Raw genomic sequence first — 18251 nt, forward strand, 5'->3', positions numbered from 1 at the left:
CCATGGATCGTTACTAATAACTGTCTCTTCCTAGGAAAGAGTCCTTTTCACTTTTCTTGACTACGTGTGAGTGGAGCTCACCTACTCTGACAAACTGTAAGCACTCAGTGATAATAAAACGTGATGTTGCTGCTTTTAACAGGAGTGCACATAGCAGTCTGGAAAGAGGCAAACGACTTGCCAGCCTTTTCTCCTTCCTGGAGGTGTGCAGCTTGGAACATGTCTCATAGTTTCGGTGTTTCACACACAGAATACGGGAAATAATACCTGCCTCGTTGGCTTTTCTTCCAGGTCAAATATCAGCAAAAGATTGAGTTTGATTCTTTGAGTAGGCTGTCAAATGATCATCTTAATTATTAATAAGACTTCTTAACTTCTCTGAAAGGAGGGGCAGAAGAAGCACCCTTCTCCCTTATTCCAGGTGAGAGTGGTGTCATCCACATAAATCTTCTCAAGTGTGGCTTTCAGACCATTGTTGTTCTGCACTTAGCTAAGTCATTAGTTACTACCATTTCAACATACTATATAAGCATTTAAAAAATAACTGAGACCCTTGGGTGATTTCAGATTCCATATTGCTGTTTTTCCCATCCTTACCAGGTGTATCTAAAAAGAGTTAGGGGCGCCCGGGTGGTTCAGTGGTTGAGCGTCCACCTTCAGCTCAGGGCATGATCCTGGGGTCCTGGGATTGAGTCCAGCATCAGGCTCCCTACAGGGAGCTTGCTTCTCCCTCTGCCTGTGTCCCTGCCTCTCTCTCTCTCTCTCTCTTTGTGTCTCTCATGAATAAATAAATAAATAAAAATAAATTTTTTAAAAAAGAGGAAAATAACACAAACAGGAAAGAGATTTATTTTTACATAATTGGAATATTCTCAAGCATTAAAATAAGTGAAAAAATAGTATGGCCTTTGCAAGTCAGCTCATCTTTGATTCATCTTTCTTTCTGTGTATGTGGAAGAACAGAGACTTTATTTAGAATTTCAGGATGATAGAAAGAATCACAACACTAAGTACCACATGCGTGGTCCTCCTGGGTACCAGACTCTGCAGCCCTCACTCCGTCCCTGGGGGTCCCTCCAAAGGCAGTGTTTCATGGCCACAGCCAGATGCAGTGCAGCGGTCCAGTCTCCAGCATAGCTGGCATTGGAGGGGAATCCATTTGGGCAGCCAAATCTCAGGGAAGCTAAACTTTTCAGAGACAGACATCGTAACCAGTTAAAAGCCATGGAGGGAGGTTTTATAAGGCTCCCTTCATCTTTCCAGATAGAAAATGAACACGTGAGTTGATGCAGACACATCAGATCCTCCTCACAATCTCTGCAGCTTCCTGTCCCCACTCAGCCCAACTGATTTCAATAGCCTGAAGCAGACTTCTAGAATCCGTTAACATCGGCTTCCCTTTGGGTTGGAATTAATTTGCTTTGCCTCCCCTCTTTCCGTGAAAATTCACTGTATGTGTGTTTGACGTGAAGCTAGAGGTGTCCCTCAGGAGCGGGCAGGGTGCCCTACAAGGCGATGGGGTTTGCAGGTGCTTCCTGGAAGCCCCGAGTCGAGAGTGCTCTTCCTGAGTGTGCCTGTTTTACAGAGCGCCGCTGCGTCCTAGACCGCTCCCGTGTGGCTGTGGATCAGTGTCCGTGGCCAGGTTGCAAAGTAGCGGAATAACAGAGTGGCTGTCCTGGTGCCTGAGTGCAAATCACACCGAGGAGATGAACCCCCGGCCTCCCCCAGTTGACATTGGAAGGCATTTAATGCATTTGTCTCTTCCTTCTTAGTTTTCATTAAACTTGGGGATGGTAGGGACAGCTAAGTGTGTATTTTGCAACTATGAGTGCCATGTTTTGGGGACGGGTTCGTCTGTGTCCCCCCTAGCAGGACCCTTGTAAGGAGCCCGGGTATCTGCCCCCAGCCCTGTATCCCTTCTGCCTGCCCTGGCCCCCTGACCCGCATCCTTCTGCAAGGCTGCCCAGAGGTTCTTCCTCCTGCCCCAGTGGTTTAGAGACCCGGCTCTAGAAGTTCTTTAGACTCTATTTCTTTTGCCTACTTTACTCCATGTCTTGCCACAGACAGGCCTCTGGCCTGCCTGGGATCCCCGGGTCCTTTACACCTCTTGAGCCTCTCCGAACTCTCTAGTTGTCTGTCCCTGGCCCAGTCTTCTCATCACAGCGGTAGGAAAAAGTGAGGGTGTCCCAAACAGTGAGTGCTTACGGGGGTGCTGGGGCTGGAGTCTGCTGCAGCCACCGAGTACATTCCGCCCACACCCCAAGTCTTCCCGCGTACATGTCATCAGGTCTCTGGTCCCTGCCTTTGGTGCCAGGGCCTCCACTGAACCAGCCCCCACACCTGCTGGCATTGTCAAGGCGCTGGCTGCAGCCCCTGCTCTAGGCCTAGTCCTCAACGGGCTTGTCTCTCTCTCTCCACAGCAATCGCTGCTCGAGAAGCAACGGGTTCTCATCCAACAGCACGAGGATGCCAAGGAACTGAAGGAGAACCTGGACCGCCGGGAGCGCATCGTGTTCGACATCCTGGCCAGCTATCTCAGCGAGGAGAGCCTGGCGGACTATGAGCATTTTGTGAAGATGAAGTCCGCCCTCATCATCGAGCAGCGGGAGCTGGAAGATAAGATACACCTGGGTGAAGAGCAGCTGAAGTGCTTGTTCGACAGCCTTCAGCCCGAAAGAGGCAAATAGGAGGCCCGTCCCTGGCAGCCGACAGGAACTGGCCCTCGGAGCTCCGTTCCTGAGGATGCAAGTAGAAACCTCAGCCTGTATTTATCTCCAGTAGAGCAAATCCTCTGGTAGCAAAATGGCTCTTAGGAAAGCAATAACTTCCATGTATGTTTGCAATGATTTATTTAATTTTTTAGTTACCCTTTTGAATGCTGAGTAGAATGTCTCACTGGTAGCCATTCTCCTTTGCAAGTTAGCACACGTGGCACCAGGCTCCGGGGGACGGCGACTCTCCACAGTCTAGACTGTGGGCTCCACTCACGCCATGCATGCGAGTGGTTATAGTCACTGCTAGGTCTGCCCTTCCTCCCATCCACTCGGGAAGCGGCCCCGCTGGGTGGGGTGCGTGAGACGAGAAGCCCTGGTGCACATCTTACTCTGTGATTCGTCCAAAGCATGGGCTGCCATGTTTTATCCCTCTTCGTCCAATGGTGTGGAGTGTTTGTTGTCCCTCATTCATTGTCCACCAGCAAAAATCATGATGATAGGATGGTAATTTATTAACATTTAGGAAAAGTGAATAGTTTCCGAGTAGTTAAAAACCCAGCTGTGAAATGAATAACCTGCATGTTGGGTTCACGCATTCTAAAACCACCACTGAAAGAAACAGTCCGCATGCTTTAAAACACACCCACAGAACAAATAGCTTTAGTACTGACGTTATGGCCCAAGGGATGTTTTTTCCTGCAGGGTGAAATTGCTTGGTTAATCGTGGGTCCAGTAGTGTTATGGCTTGCTAGACATTCGTTTCATGAGACCAATGGTGTGTTTCTGAAATTACTTTTCCCCAAAACACTTCTTTTGTTGCATATGGTTGTTAACGATAATCGGCTACTTGTCTCTTTTTGCCTCCTTAAATCTGCTACCTTGCTATAAGGGTCCTATGCATTTGCTTATAAGAACCTTTCCTCTGGCTTTTCAGAGGTCCTATGAACTAGACAACCCCTAAAGTTGATCTTCTTCTGCCCATTTTATTGGTTGAAATTGCAAGATTCTAAAGAGAGTCTGTGCAGTAGGAAAACACTGTCATGCTGTCGGTTTCCAGTGGACAAGTCACAGACTGGGAGAAAAGACTTGCCAAGCATGTATGTGACAAAGGATCTAGATCCAGAGCACATAAAGAACTTTGAGAACTCAACAGTAAGAGAACAAACAGCCCAGTTAGAACGTGGGCAAGAGACTTACCTTGGCACTTCACCAAAGAGGATATGTGCACGGCAAACAAGCCTGTGGGAAGATGTTCAACCACCAGTGGCTTGGTTATGACTCATTTTTTATCTACGTCTAATGTGTGCTCGTTCACAGATGCTCATCTGATTCAATGCCTGGTAAATGGCAGGAGAACCCCTTGGGTGAATTCGTATTGAGCTGATATCCAGACATTTTTTGATGGAGGGATCGTTTAGATCCTCATTTCCCCCTATTCCCACAAAAGTTTGCCAACAGGTAGGGAGTGTATGTCCCTTTGTCAGCAGTGACCATTGCCTTACCAAAACACACGTGCACATGAATGTCTTAACTGACTGATGTCTATACTTCCTGAGCCAGAGAGGGTGAGCTGGACTCCTGAGCCACAGCATGGATGTCTGTGCACCCCGGGGAGGGGTCCCAACTGGCAAGCTTCAGTAATGCAGGCAATAAACACTTTTTGGCAACCCAGCCATGCCAAAAAGATAAATGCCTTTTCACAAGTTTTCATTCCTCTTAAATTAAGCTATTTCTATCTGACTTGAAAAATTCCCCATCCTGCCAATGAAGTGTCCTCCTTCCCTCCTGGTGCAGTCCCTTGCTGTGAAAACTGGTCACTTCAGAAAAGGTGAAGCTGGCTGTCCACGGACCTCCATCGTTCTCCCTCAGGGGGACAACCACAGTAGTTTGAGTGTAATTTGCTTTTAATTTAGACAAAGCTTTTATCTGTGATTCTTTCCCCTCAAATACAGTATTGTGAATCATTTTGATGATCAATATGTAAAATGTGAATAATAGAATTTATGTGTCTGGATCCAGCCTTTTGAGGGCTATTGAGGGCTTTCTCTTACACATAGCAATATATAGTGCTCTATTACCCTCTCAGCAAAGCACATGTCATCATACGTGTCCTGTGCCCGTCCCGTTTGCCTCTTAAACGTCTGGTTAGCGGGGACCCAAAGATTTCAGTGAGTCAATGTACATAACTTTGTATATAGCTATATTATTGCATACGACAACGATCTGGTGCTAATGTTCTGCCCTTGGCATTCTTAGGTGGTGGCTGACTCCCCTCCTCTGTCATAACTCAGCTCTGGAATGCTCTATATAGCAAGGGTTTCAGTCAGGGGCATTGCCTGTGGCTTTTATCCTGCCGTCCACTGTGGAAAATGTGTACATATTTCATGCTTGACACTTACCACTTACCTCTCAACACATCATCCTGCTTGACTTTAACAAAATAAATAGTGTCTCTGAGTGAATGGAGCATGTCTCTGATTTACCTAGGTTAGTTTTTGTTTTGTTTGTTTGTTTTTAAATAGTTAGACTGTTCTCACCATATGCCCAATTCTGAAACTACTGATAAGTTGTGGGACTGATTACTTGTATACGCATAACGTTATGCCAGTCTAGCCAAGGCTGATGAGTTTGCAGTCAGGAAAGAGTCAGGGACACAGAGTGTATCCACTTGCTGTTGCCACAGTTATGCTGTTAACAAGCAACTATAAAACTTTAGTGTGCCATAGAGTGTTTCTTTAGCTCGTGAATTTGTAGATCATGATAGTCTCCGCTCCGTGTGCCTCTCCTCTTCCTCCCGGGACCAGCAATCTGGCCTGGGCATGTCAGTGGCAGGTGCGTGAGAGAGCAAACCCAGACACGAAGGTATCTTCCACGTACCTGGTTACATCACACTGCCCCTCTTCCATTGTCAGAGCAAGTCCCACAGCTGAGCTCAGGTTGTAGGATGTGTCCCACCTCTTCGGGGGCAGAAGCTATGAAGTCATGTGGCAGAGTGTGAATGAATGCAGGGTGCGAAGAATTGGGGCCACTGACAGGCTCTGTCCTCCCACATCCACATCTCCTAATCCAGAAGGACACTAAAGCCACGCTCCTGGAGCAAGGGCACCTCTGCTGCTCCCTAGCCTTACGGCCGTGAGCAACATACTTGGCCTCCCTGAGCCTCTTGAGTTTTTGCTCTGTAACTGGAGAAGAGCTCCAGAGCTCAAGTGAGCTCACTGATGTTCATGTGCTTCGAGGCCATGCCTGTTTCAGAAAAGTCCTCCGTAAGTGTACGCTCTTGTGGTTTCCTCATTCCATCTGCCCCTGGAGGAAAATGCCTTCCCTGAACGAATCTGCCAGAGCCACCAGGGAGATGGGGATTTCTTTTGCTTGGGAAGATGAGAAAGGTTTCTTTTTTCTTTTTCTTTTTTTATTTTATTTATTTATTTATTTATTTTGAGAAAGGTTTCTGTTCCAGGGTAGGTTTGTGGGACCTGAAGGCTAGACCGGGCCGGGGAGGGGGTGGTGGTGGAGGTCTCTTTAATAAGTTATTCCAAACTAGAGTGAATATTTACTGAAAATAGGAAGATATTCACAAGTTAGACTTTTTTTTAAAGATTTTATTTAAATAAATAAATTAAGATTTTATTTATTCATGAGAGACACAGAGAGAGGGGCAGAGATACAGGCAGAGGGAGAAGCAGGCTCCATGCAGGAAGCCCGACGCAGGACTCGATCCCAGGACCCCGGGATCACGCCGTGAGCTTAAGGCTGTGCTAAACTGCTGAGCCACCCGGGCTGCCCAAGTTAGACTTTTAAAAGTGGATGGACACCACACATTTCACTTTTATTTCTGGCTTCTGACCAGGCTACTTCAGCTTGTCTCATTTGAGTTCTGAAACGGTCAAGAGATGAATAAATGGGGACGATGCAAATGCAGTCATAGGTGGCCACTGTAGTGCTAGGGCTGTGGTCCTTACAGCGTGTTCTATGACCCACTGATGACAATGTGCAGGGCATTTGTCCCCAAGCCCTTGTGTGTTCAGGCCGGCAAGCCCCACTGGTGTCAGTTTGGTCTTTGGTATGGGCCCATCAGACTTTTTGAGGAGGAGCTCTACAGTGGGTACCCTAAGACACAGTCTGGGACTGGGGGACACCAGACATTCGTTGCATTTTCAGACCTAGCTGCTGTACTGCCACAGGTCTGTGCACTACAAGACAGGCATTCTGGAAGCGTGTTTTTTGCATCTCCTGTTAAGAGAAGAAAAGCAACACGCGGTGTGTGTATTCTTGTATGTGAGGCATCTTGAGTCAAGATCACACAAGATCGCTCACTCATCAGCGAGCTACGTAAACATCCCCCTAAACCCAAGCTATAGGGATCCCTGGGTGGCGCAGCGGTTTGGCGTCTGCCTTTGGCCCAGAGCGCGATCCTGGAGACCCGGGATCGAATCCCACATCCGGCTCCCTGCATGGAGCCTGCTTCTCCCTCTGCCTATGTCTTTGCCTCTCTCTCTCTCTGTGTGACTATCATGAATAAATAAATAAAATCTTAAAAAAAAAAAAAAAAACCCAAGCTATATAGGCGCACCCTCCTACCTGTCCACCTGGTCCCCCAAATGCTCGCGTCCCTTACAGCACCACCTGACCGGTAGGCGGAGAGGAAAGGGGGTGGACATAACCGAGTACAACGACGGTGTCTTTGGCAAATTTCACCAAAGCACAGGGCTGCTCCAGCTTAAACCTGGTTATCAAGTTCAAAGGCGAGGCCTGCCGGATAGCATCCAACCTGGGAAGACGGCAGCAAGCGGTGTTCACGCAGCTGATGGCACCAGGAGGGGACACGATGTCATCCGGAGCACACTCTAAGGACGCAGTTTGCTTTCTGAGGTGTTCTTGCTGAAAATACATCAGACCTAAAGTGAGGGAAATTCTTTAAAAACAAAACCAAGCCCAAAAAGTTTTCTTAAAAGGGCTAAGGCGATGCAAGGTAGAGCAGCGATTCCCAAAAGGCCACCTGGCAAGGGAATGCACTGCACGACCCTAGATATGCGGCCCGGGGCAGCGAAAGGACATGCGCCCGGTGACTGGTGAAGTTGGACCGGGACCCCTGGATCGCAGTCCTGGATTCTGATCGCCGCGGCATGGTCATGTAAGCTGTTTCCGTTAGGGGGTCGGGGTGGAGGCTGCAAGGTCTGTGCTGCTGGCCACCTCTTGGAGGTCGGAGACGATTTCAGAGTGGAGAAGTTCCAAAGTGTTTTCTCCGTTTCCGAGGTTTTCCTTCTGCTCATCCAAAGACCCCTTCCTCATAGGTCTGTAACTGTCTTCTAGTCTCCGGTCCCATGGCAGGAGGAGCTTCTGGCACGTGGAGCTGCCATGTGTCATCACAAGCAGGACCCAGGGTCCTGAGGCCACGCGGCCCGATGCAGCTCTGCTTGCACGTGCTCCTAACCCAGGCGCCTGTCCCACATCATCCATTTTGAGTTTCTGTGAGACTCTTGCCCACCAAATCTCTTTTTTTCTTTTTTTTTTCTTTTTTTTTTTTAAGATTTTATCCATTCATTCATGAGAGACACAGAGAGAGAGAGAATGGCAGAAGGAGAGGCAGGCTCCCCGCAGAGAGCCCGATGTGGGACTCAATCCCGGGTCTCCAGGATCACACCCTGGGCTGAAGGCAGGTGCCAAACCGCTGAGCCACCAGGGCTGCCCTTGCCCGCCAAATCTTAAGCCCTCAAAGCTCAAGGTGGGAAGCTGTGTGTATTTGTACTCATCTGCTCGGTGCCTGGCACAAGTGAGCGCTTCATATATACGCAAGCTTTGAGCAAACGGGTAAATGAAACAGACTATGCAGCGTGCATCGCCGAGCAATGTGAGATTTCCTCTCCTTTACTCTCAGGAGACTTGCAGGTCAGGTAGGCCCTCTGCATGCTCAATCCCCTTTCACACCTAGAATGGTCATCTTCCTTCCTGTGCAGATAGAGGTGCCAAAGCTGCCAGAGACCTATTGCCATCTGAGGCCATATATTCACACATCTCCTTCCCTCCTTCTCTCTCTCTCCTTTCCTTTCCCTTGTTTTTTTCTATGAAACAGGATTATGCTAATTACGTTTTTGAATTTTTTTTATTTAACAACGTTGTGGGGGGCACTTAGGTGGCTCAGTAAGTTGGGCGTCTGCCTTCAGCTCATGTCATGATCCCAGGGTCCTGGGATCAAATCCCATATCAGGCTCCCTGCTCCTTGGGGAGCCTTCATCTCCCTCTCCCTCTACTCCTCCCACTACTCATGCTCTCTCTCGCTTACTCTCAAATAAATAAAATCTTTTTTTTTTTTTTAATGTTGACATAGTGTTGAGTGACTATGTAATATTTCACTATAAGGGCATAGAAAGGTTCACTAAATATTCCTTAAATGAACTTTTTTTCTGTTTGTCTTCCCTGCTGTAACCTCGGTTATAAAGGTCATTGAGTATGTGTTTCACTTACATCTTTGTACATCTCTCCACTCATTTTCTTGGGACAAATTCCTTGTTATGGAAATACTAAGCAATTCTGATGGAGCTTTGGCTTCTGTATAAAATCTAGTCCTAAGTGCTGGCTAGGTGACATCATGTAACTTTCCAGTAGTCTCCTGTCTACAAAAGCCACATTTCAAGTCTTCCCAGTCTTAGGTCAATTTCTCACAAGTTAGGAGTTGTTGCACATACTCTATTGTCTTATCCATGTATATTATGTGTCAACAAGCCGGAAATCCAAGCCTCAGCTACAAGGAGGCCCTTTCCTACAAATGAAGAGTATCTTCCCTAATGTGTTAGTTGTCTGTGGTCTTTCACAACTAAATCTTGCCCTTGTGGGTGCCACTTCTGCTAACACCTGCATGCGCACCTTGCCACAGCTTACTTCCTGATGATGTGGCTTAGATACCGTTTCTGAGGGCCAGGAGAATCAGGACAGCTGTGATCAGTCACATCCTCAAAGTGGATTCTGGATGGTCCATGAGTAAACATGACCCACCCCCTAAAAAAACCTGATAGAGGATACATGATGAAGGAAAGAAACCAAAGGGACGCACTGATCAGCAAAAGAATGGATATTGTCATGGAGCTCAGGACTTAACAACCAAGGGGTTTGTTTGTTTTACCTTTTTGTTTTATTTTTTTAATTTTAATTTTTATATTTTATTAAGCTTTTATTTATTTATTTATTTATGGGAGACACAGAGAAAGAGAGAGAGGCAGAGACAAAGGCAGAGGGAGAAGCAGGCTCCACGCAGGGAGCCTGATGTGGGACTTGATGCCGGGTCTCCAGGACCACACCCTGGGCCGAAGGCGGCTCTAAACCACTGAGCCACCCAGGCTGCCCTATCTTATTTTTTTTAAGTGGAGCCCAACGTGGGCCCGAATTCAAGAGACCAAGACCTGAGCTGAAATCAAGAGTCAGCCATCTAACGGACAGAGTCCCCCCCAGACGCCCCCCAGGACCTAGCAACCAAGAACTTAGAAGGTAAGGACAATGGGTAACAGAATGTGGGGACAGCAGAAGGCTGAGGACAGGGCAGCTGGCTGGCATTGCAGTTGAGGACTTGTGTCTGGCCTGCTGAGGAGCACTTGAAGAAGGAAGGAGGTGTCCTTAGAAGAGCTGCGTGGGCTTCTGTGCAGCGGGCCCCGCTGTCAGCAGCCCTCCTCCCCCAGGGGGTGATTCCCTTGAAGACTACATCACTGATTAGTGAAGGTATGGCCTTTGTCGTGTGTGTGTCACCATGGTAAAAGAGAGCACACAGTTGCTCGTTTTGCCACACTTTAAGCACGTGGTTCAGTGGACATAATGTTCAACGAGCAGCACCGTCCATGTCCAGCATGTTTTTTCCTTTTCCTCAAAAAGAAGACTTGTCTCCACTGAACCCTAACTCCCACGTTCCCTTGTCCCCCAGCCCCTGGCAATAGCTGTCATACTTGCTATCCCTGACCCTGACTGCTTCTAAGTGCTGCATATAAGTGGGATCACTCTCTTGGTCTCTTGGGGACTGGCTTATTTCATGGCATGCCTCAAGGTGCATCCAGGGTGTCAGAGTTTCCTTCCTCTTTAAGGAAGGCTGATAAATACTCCACTGTGTGTAGAGACCACACTTCATGCATCCATTCATCCGTGAGTAGGCACTTGGGTTTCCCACTTTGGGCTGTTGCGAAGGATGCTCCTGTGAATGGGGAGGGGCAGCTGGCTGCTTGCTCCTCTGTTGCGTATATGCCAAGAGCTGGGATTGCTGCATCATAGGGTCATGCCACATTTAATTTTTTGAATGTTTGTTGTGTTTTCTGTGCCCCTTCATTGTGTTCTGACTCCTTGGCCACAGGAGTATTTATTTCACTCACTCTCAATGATTGAATTGGCTGTTCCTTGCTTTCACATTCAGATGCCCATTCCCGATCTCTTCTGACATGGGCTCAAGGGGCACCACCTCAGTGTCACCCACCAGTGAAGACTGAGCAGGGTCGATGGGGCTGACCCTGCACTGAGCACAGCACCCTTCCCTGAGGTGGCCTTAAGACTTAAGGCCTCAGCAGTTCTCTCTTCATTCCACAGCCTTTGCACTTTCACTGTGCACTTTGCACTTCAGACTTTCCCATCTGAACCGAAGACCCATCAGAACACAGGCAAAGTGTGTGGTGTACATTGCAAGTGTTAATGAATGCTAACACCTTCTAGAACTCTCCATCGAAAGGTCTCCCATCTTGGAGAAAGCATTTCAGAGTTCACAAAGCTCTGTTAAATTCAGAGGATGGAAATTCCATTCAGGTGATGAGCCAGAGTCTGGTAAGAATATTTATGTTTCAGATTTCATGGGGCCAGAAAATAACCAGAAAACTACAATTAACCTCAGTCTCAAAGTGTCCCTTGTCCATAACAGTCCTTTACACTGAGCGCACATAGTGACTCCATGTCTTTAGTTCATTGAACTGGTTTGTTGTTTGAATTAAGGAAATTTCATTAAAAAAAAATCTTCCCAACCTGCCAGTCGGTCTTATTTGATCTGAATTTTAATTATTGTTGAATAAATAATACTATAAACCCTGTATATGGAAATAAGATTTTCTGTGATTCACACATTTCCCTCTTAAACAATCAACTTTATTTCCTATATCATAATGATAGCATTGCTCTATCATACAGAATTTTCCAAAATGTGCAGAAGTAGAGAGAGTAATATATGAAATCCACCCAAACCCATTATTAGACTAAATAATTAGACAAATTCTGTGAAAGTATTTTAAAGCAGACATCATGTCTTTTCATCCTTAAATACTTCGATATTCCTCTCTAAAAAATGGACATTTATTTTCATAACCATATTATGCCTTTAAAATTTTAGCAAATATTCTGTTATCAAATACTTAAACAGAATTTTTAAATGCCTCAAAATAACTTTTTTTTTAAGATTTTATTTATTTATTCATGAGAGACCACAGAAAGGCAGAGACATAGGCAGAGGGAGAAGCAGGCTCCTCACAGGGAGCCCAATGTGGGACTCAATCCAAGGACCCTGAGGTCATATCCTGAGCCAAAGGCAGACATTCAACCACTGAGCCACCCAGGCATCCCACCTCACAATAATTCTATGGTTTTATTTTTTTTCCACAAAAGATGCCTACCTGTCTCTTAAATCTTAAAGTACTTTGCCTACCATACCCCCTCTGCCTTTTTTCCTTTTTCTTTTTTAATTTTATTTTTAAGTAATCTCTTTGCGCAAAAGGGGACTCAAAGATAAAATCCTGAGATCAGTAGTTTCTACCAGAGACAACCAGACATCCCTGCCTTACTTTTTTCTTTTTAATATTTTGATTTGTTGAAGAAAATGGGTTGATTGTCCCACCATTGAACTTGTTACCTCTCAAGGCTTGAATAAATTCCAGGTCAGCACTTCATGGAGTATTTCCAAGGCTATGCCGTGTACTTATTCTGAGTGCATTATAGCAGGTCGACTGTAGTAATTTACCTTTTAGTGATGCTAAGATTGATGAGGGATCCAGAGGGAAAAACTTGAACCCTCTTGTAAATTTCGTCAAATCTTGCCTTTTGATGGTCCTTCTGTGAATCACTTATTGCAGTAAAGATTATAAGTGGTGACTTGCTAATGTACACATTCTTGTGAGTTTTTTGTTTGTTTGTTTTTTGTTTTTTTTTTTAGCTGGGATGCTTTTGTAAAGAACTTTCCCTCATCTAGTATGGGTTCTTTCGAATTCAGCTTATACATAAAAGGCAAGATCAGTGCTTCATCTTTTTCCCCTTTAATTGTTAAAGTTCTGTAGTAAGGAGAAAGAATTCCTCAATTACCTTTGTCATTGACCAATGTATTTTTTTTATTGGGGGCACCTGTGAGGCTCAGTTAGTTTGTGTCTGCCTTTGCTCAGGTCATGATCCCAGGATCCTGAGATCCAGCCCTACGTGGGGCTCTCTGCTCAGTGAGGAGCCTGCTTCTCCTTCCCCTCCTTCTGGTCCCTACTACCAATGCACTTTCAAAAACATAAAATCTTTTTTAAAATGTATTTTTTAATTGTCCTATCAGTTTTCATTTTTGTCTTTTTTTTTTTTTTAACATTTTATTTATCCATGAGAGAGACAGAGAAAGAGACAGAGACACAGGCAGAGGGAGAAGCAGGCTCCATGCAGAGAGCCCAATGTGGGACTCGATCCCGGGACTACAGGATCACTCCCTAGGCCGAAGGCAGGTGCTAAACCGCTGAGCCACCCAGGGATCCCCATGGTCTAGCATTTCTATGCTGTTGGCTTTTTTAACTGAGTTTGAGTATCTTTGAGTTTCACTTTGAATGATATTCAAAATGAATGATATGAGTGGTGTCATCTCTACCATCACATCTGTTTACATGCCACAGTGACATGACTATATGTACAGGGAAGCAAATGGCTGAGTTGTGACTTAGAAATGGAAATGATGGTGTGGCCACACCACCAGATCTCATTCTTCCAATAAATTGAACAGAGCTTTACTCTATAAAATATCTGCTCTTTTGTGATGTTTTATTGTAATAAAGTATATATCACATAAAATTTACCATTTTAATATTTTTAAGCATACAGTTCAATGACATTAAAGATATTCACACTATTGTGCAACCTTCATAACCATCCATCTCCAGAACTTTTTTCACCTTCCAAAATATTGAACACTCACTCCCCAGCCTCTTGGCACCCACTATTAATGAATTTGACTCTATTACATCTTCATATAAGTAGAATCATACACTATACTTTTCTGACTAGATTCTTTCACTAAGCATAATGTCCCAAGGTTCATCAATGTGGTAACAGCGTCATGATTTCCCTCCTTTTTTAAGGCTGAATATCATTTATTTGTGTGGATGGGCAACATTTTGCTTATCTACACATGGGCATTTTGGTTGTTTCCATTTTGAAGCTGTTATGAATAATGGTGCTATGAACGTGACTGCAAATACCTGTTTGAGTCCCTGTTTTCTCTTCTCTTGGTTATATATTTATCCAGAGGTGGAATTGCTGCACCATATGGTAATTCCATGTTAAATTTTTGAGGAAATTTAAATAAATAAATAAATAAATAAATAAATAATAAATTTTTGAGGAAATTCTGTGCTAGTTTCCACATTGTCTGAACCATGTCACATTTCTACCAGCAAAGCACAATGATTTTGGTTTCCCCATATCCTTCACAACACTTGTAATTTATTTTTTTAATGAATGTATTGGCTTTTTTTTTTTTTTTAATGTATTGGCTTTTATTTTTTTTATTTTTTTTTATTTTTTTTTATTTATTTATTTTTTTTTATTGGCTTTTAAAAGGTCTTTAGTCACACTAAGATAAAGGAGACAAGTATTTGTATTTTCCCATATGTGGTTGTCCTTCAAAATTCAGTTTCATTTTTTATGGGACATAGAGGTCACAGTTGCTATTATTATAATTGACATAGAATCTATTTTTTAATGTAAATTGTTTTTTATTTTTTTATTTATTTTTTTTATTTTTTTTTTATTGTAAATTGTTTTTTAATGTAAACAAATGCCATCTGCTATTAGGAGAGCCAGGAAGCAGTGTCAAAGCCAGGCTTTGCCATTTATATGTATGTGACCTTGAGTAAGTTACTTAAACTCTCTGTGCTAAGTCTCCTCATCTAGAAAATGGGATTATAATTGTACATCTATCATTGGGTTGTCATGAACACTGAAGTGTTAATATTCATAGATTATTTGCAATAGGGCATGACCTACACAAAATGCAAGGTATATGTAATAAATATTTGATAAGAGGCAGCATATGTTAGGCTTTGTTCAGAGCCCCCAATTCTACCTAACCATACTCTCTTTTACTATAGGTGGTTTATTCATCTGTCTTCGTGGATCTTTTCATGCTGGCTGCACATTTTCCCCTTCCTGTTTGAAATTTCCTACCACCACAAGGAATATTTGCCATTCTCCAATCTTCTGATTGCTTGAGTCCTTCTACATGGCCTATGGGTAAAATTTTAAAATAAGATATAGGAGTCTTTCACATTTGGTCTTCAGGAAAAACATGTTCCCACCCCAACGTTGCAGACTCAGATGTAGCAAAACTTCCCTGAACTGTCATATTTTCTTGCATTTGTGATCTCCTTCCTAATTCCTATCAAAAGTCACCAGTCTTGTGATCTCTTCCTTTCTGAGCTCCGTTGATAAGGAAATATTCCTGGAGAGTGAGGTAATCAAAATGGCAGTCAATCCCATACTCATTTTGCTAACGTAACTAAAATCACTGCCTTCATTTCATAAGAAAGCACATGTCCCACAAGGCTGCAGAGCAGCAGCTACAGTGTTGGGAAATCCATGCTTCAGAGCAAGGAGATGTTCTTCAGAGACCCGTATGGTCTTCTGCATGAGCAGCCACTTATGTTATCCACATACTAGCCCCCTCTGAGCAGACCCTCCTCATTTTTTCCTCTATTCAGCAGAGGTGAAAGCCCTAGGAGCATCATTTTCTGATTATCCCTGCCACGAACTCCGAAAGATTCAAATGGGAAGAGATAGAAATAAGTTGGTCCACAATTTAGATTTTGCTTCATAGGAGATATTTGCTTCATACAAAATATATCAAACTACTGTGGCGCTTAGGTGTCTCAGTTGGTTGAGTTTCTGACTCATGATGTCAGCGCAGGTCTTGATCTTGGGGTCATGGGTTTGGGCTGTGCACTAGGCATGGAGCCTACTTAAATTAAAAAAACAAACAAAAACGGGGGGATCCCTGGGTGACTCAGCGGTTTAGCACCTGCCTTTGGCCCAGGGTGCGATCCTGGAGTCCCCGGATCGAGTCCCGCGTCCGGCTCCCGGACAGGAGCCTGTTTTCTCCCTCCTCTGTGTCTCTGCCTCTCTCTATATATATATGTCTATGATAAATAAATAAATAAATCTTTTTTTTTTATGATAGTCACACACAGAGAGAGAGAGGCCTTATAATCCTGTATGTACCACAATTTAGTCAACCATTCCTCTATTATATTAGACATTTATTATTATTTATTTCTAACTTTTTCTTTATGATAAATGGTGCTGAAACTAACATCTTCTATGTGTATTTTTACATATTCTTATTGGTACCTTGATATAACTCCAGAATAGAGTTGTTGAGCAAGAGGTGTGAACATTTCATCTTTTGGGAGGTAGGTCACATTGTGTTCCAAAAATGCCTTGCAGAGTAATACTGTCACCATGGTCATTTTATCCTTCCCTGAGATACTTAGAGCACTAATTGAAAGCCAATGCATACTTAAGAGACTTAAATGTAATTTTTAGATAAGAAAGATAAGACATAAATATTTAGTACTTTGTACATTATGGCTCATTCAGTGTTTATGTTTTCTCTTTGGTCTTCCTGGCTTGACTTCACAATGTCTCTACCTTGTCTTCAGTCAACCTGAATTGAGGCACTTTTTCTTCAAACTTACTAACTTATTCTTTAGTTTTTTGGCCTGGGCTTTTGGCATCAGCCTAGCCAGCAGCAAATCCTGGCGTGTGTGGGAGTTTAACAGCAACATTGTTCACATTATGTTCATTGGACTATGGGAAGCTTTCTATTTTCAAAAATTTAATATCTCTGGCTCCATTGTTGAGTTGCCGATGCACAGCAGGATCAACGGGAGCTGGGTTATTTCAGATGAAATCTGCTATGGGCAGGAGCTGATATTGTTGGCAAATTTTATGAAGTCAGTAGTCCTGATTTTTGGTTTAGGGGCACTTTTGGTCTATTGGATCCATGCCCCGTACCCAGATTTTCTTCGATTCTGTTACAATATCTCTGCCTTATTTCTTGTCTTCAGCTGTAGTTGTACTGCGGTTACAGTGAGCTGGAATTTCGCTGTGGATTTTTATGGCCAAACCACCCTTGACTTCCCACTTAGCTTTCCCATTGGAAAAGAGATGCTAATAAGGAAACACTTATCGTATGTATTCCCGCTAGGACTCACAACTGCCACCCTGTCACTAATAAGTGCCACCATGTTCTTCTGTGAAACATCTTTCACAAAACAATGGAATCAAGTGAAACCCATGGCTGTGGGGAACCATCAAAAATGAAAGGTCTGAACAAAGGATCTACTCTTTGGAATGGCCACCAATAATTGCTTTTAAAAAACATCCTACCTATATAACATATTGTTGTAATCATCTACTCATTTAAAATAAAATATAGAGGCACTTGTTTGGCTCAGTCATTTAAGCGTCTGCCTTTTGTTCAGGTCACAATCCCAAGGATCCTAGAATCGAGCCCCACATTGTGCTCCCTGCTCAGTGGGGGAGTCTCCATCTCCCTCAACTCCCTGCTTATGCTCTCTGTTGCTGTTTTCTCTTCCAAGTAAATTTTTTTAAATCTTTAAAAAATAAAAATTTTAAAGTAAAATTAAATATATATTTGGTTTTTCAGGGTGTATCTAAACCCTTTATTGACCTATTCTGCTCTGTTCTGCAAATATCTTCCTTTCTTTGAAGCTTTTCACTTCTTGAAATCTGTAGGCAAACATTATGTGCATAGACTGTCAAAAATCAGGGCTTGGGCAGCTCAGTCATTAAGACACCTGCTTACAGCTGGAGTTAGGATTTGGAGGTCCTAGAATTGACCCCTGTTCAGCTCCCCCACTTCAGTGGGGAGTCTGCTTCTCCTCCCTCTTTCTCCTAGCTTGTGGTCTCTCTTGCTTGCTCTCTCTCTCTCTCTCTCTCTGGAGTGAATAAAAATCTTTAAAAGAGAAACCAAAGGCAGGTAAAACTTATGTAATGCAAGTACATAGGTACAAGCATAAATGTACATAACACAGGGATAGGTTGTATACTGTAAAATGTTTATCAGCACCTGTTGCCTCTACCCACTAGATGCCAAGGGCACTCCCTCTCCTCACACTTTTGAGACCAAAAGTTGTCTCCAGATATTTCCCAATGTTCTCTGGGGGGCAAAATTGCTCTCCATTGAAAATCTCTGGGTTACAGCATTCCTAATGAATGCTTCATTCCTAATGAATGAGGCATCTTGAGAGGATTTTGAAGAAGACTATT

At 43.9% G+C, this 18251-nt stretch overlaps 1 protein-coding gene and 1 long non-coding RNA gene across 9 annotated transcripts in view; both read left to right on the plus strand.

Moving 5' to 3' along the window:
• Positions 1–5176, plus strand: part of LOC140629110 (protein Shroom2-like) — a 143135-nt gene extending 137959 nt beyond the window's left edge. For all 5 annotated transcript variants that reach the window (XM_072818556.1, XM_072818557.1, XM_072818558.1 and 2 more), the window contains one exon: positions 2421–5176. In XM_072818556.1, the coding sequence (XP_072674657.1) occupies positions 2421–2687 (267 nt within the window). In that variant the 3' untranslated portion in view covers positions 2688–5176. The remainder of the gene's footprint in view (positions 1–2420) is intronic.
• Positions 5177–10189: 5013 nt separating this feature from the next.
• LOC140629029 (uncharacterized) lies at positions 10190–17402 on the plus strand. Of its 4 annotated transcripts, none has more exons than XR_012026904.1 (5): positions 10190–10421; positions 11271–11501; positions 15053–15194; positions 16324–16369; positions 16619–17402. It is a non-coding gene; the product is annotated as an uncharacterized lncRNA (long non-coding RNA). The 4 variants fall into 4 exon arrangements; XR_012026906.1 differs by having other exon boundaries at positions 17027–17402; XR_012026903.1 differs by lacking the exon at positions 16324–16369 and having other exon boundaries at positions 10193–10421.
• Positions 17403–18251: the final 849 nt, after the last annotated feature.

Source organism: Canis lupus, chromosome Y (assembly GCF_048164855.1).
Source record: "Canis lupus baileyi chromosome Y, mCanLup2.hap1, whole genome shotgun sequence".
NCBI classification, from domain to species: domain Eukaryota; kingdom Metazoa; phylum Chordata; class Mammalia; order Carnivora; family Canidae; genus Canis; species Canis lupus.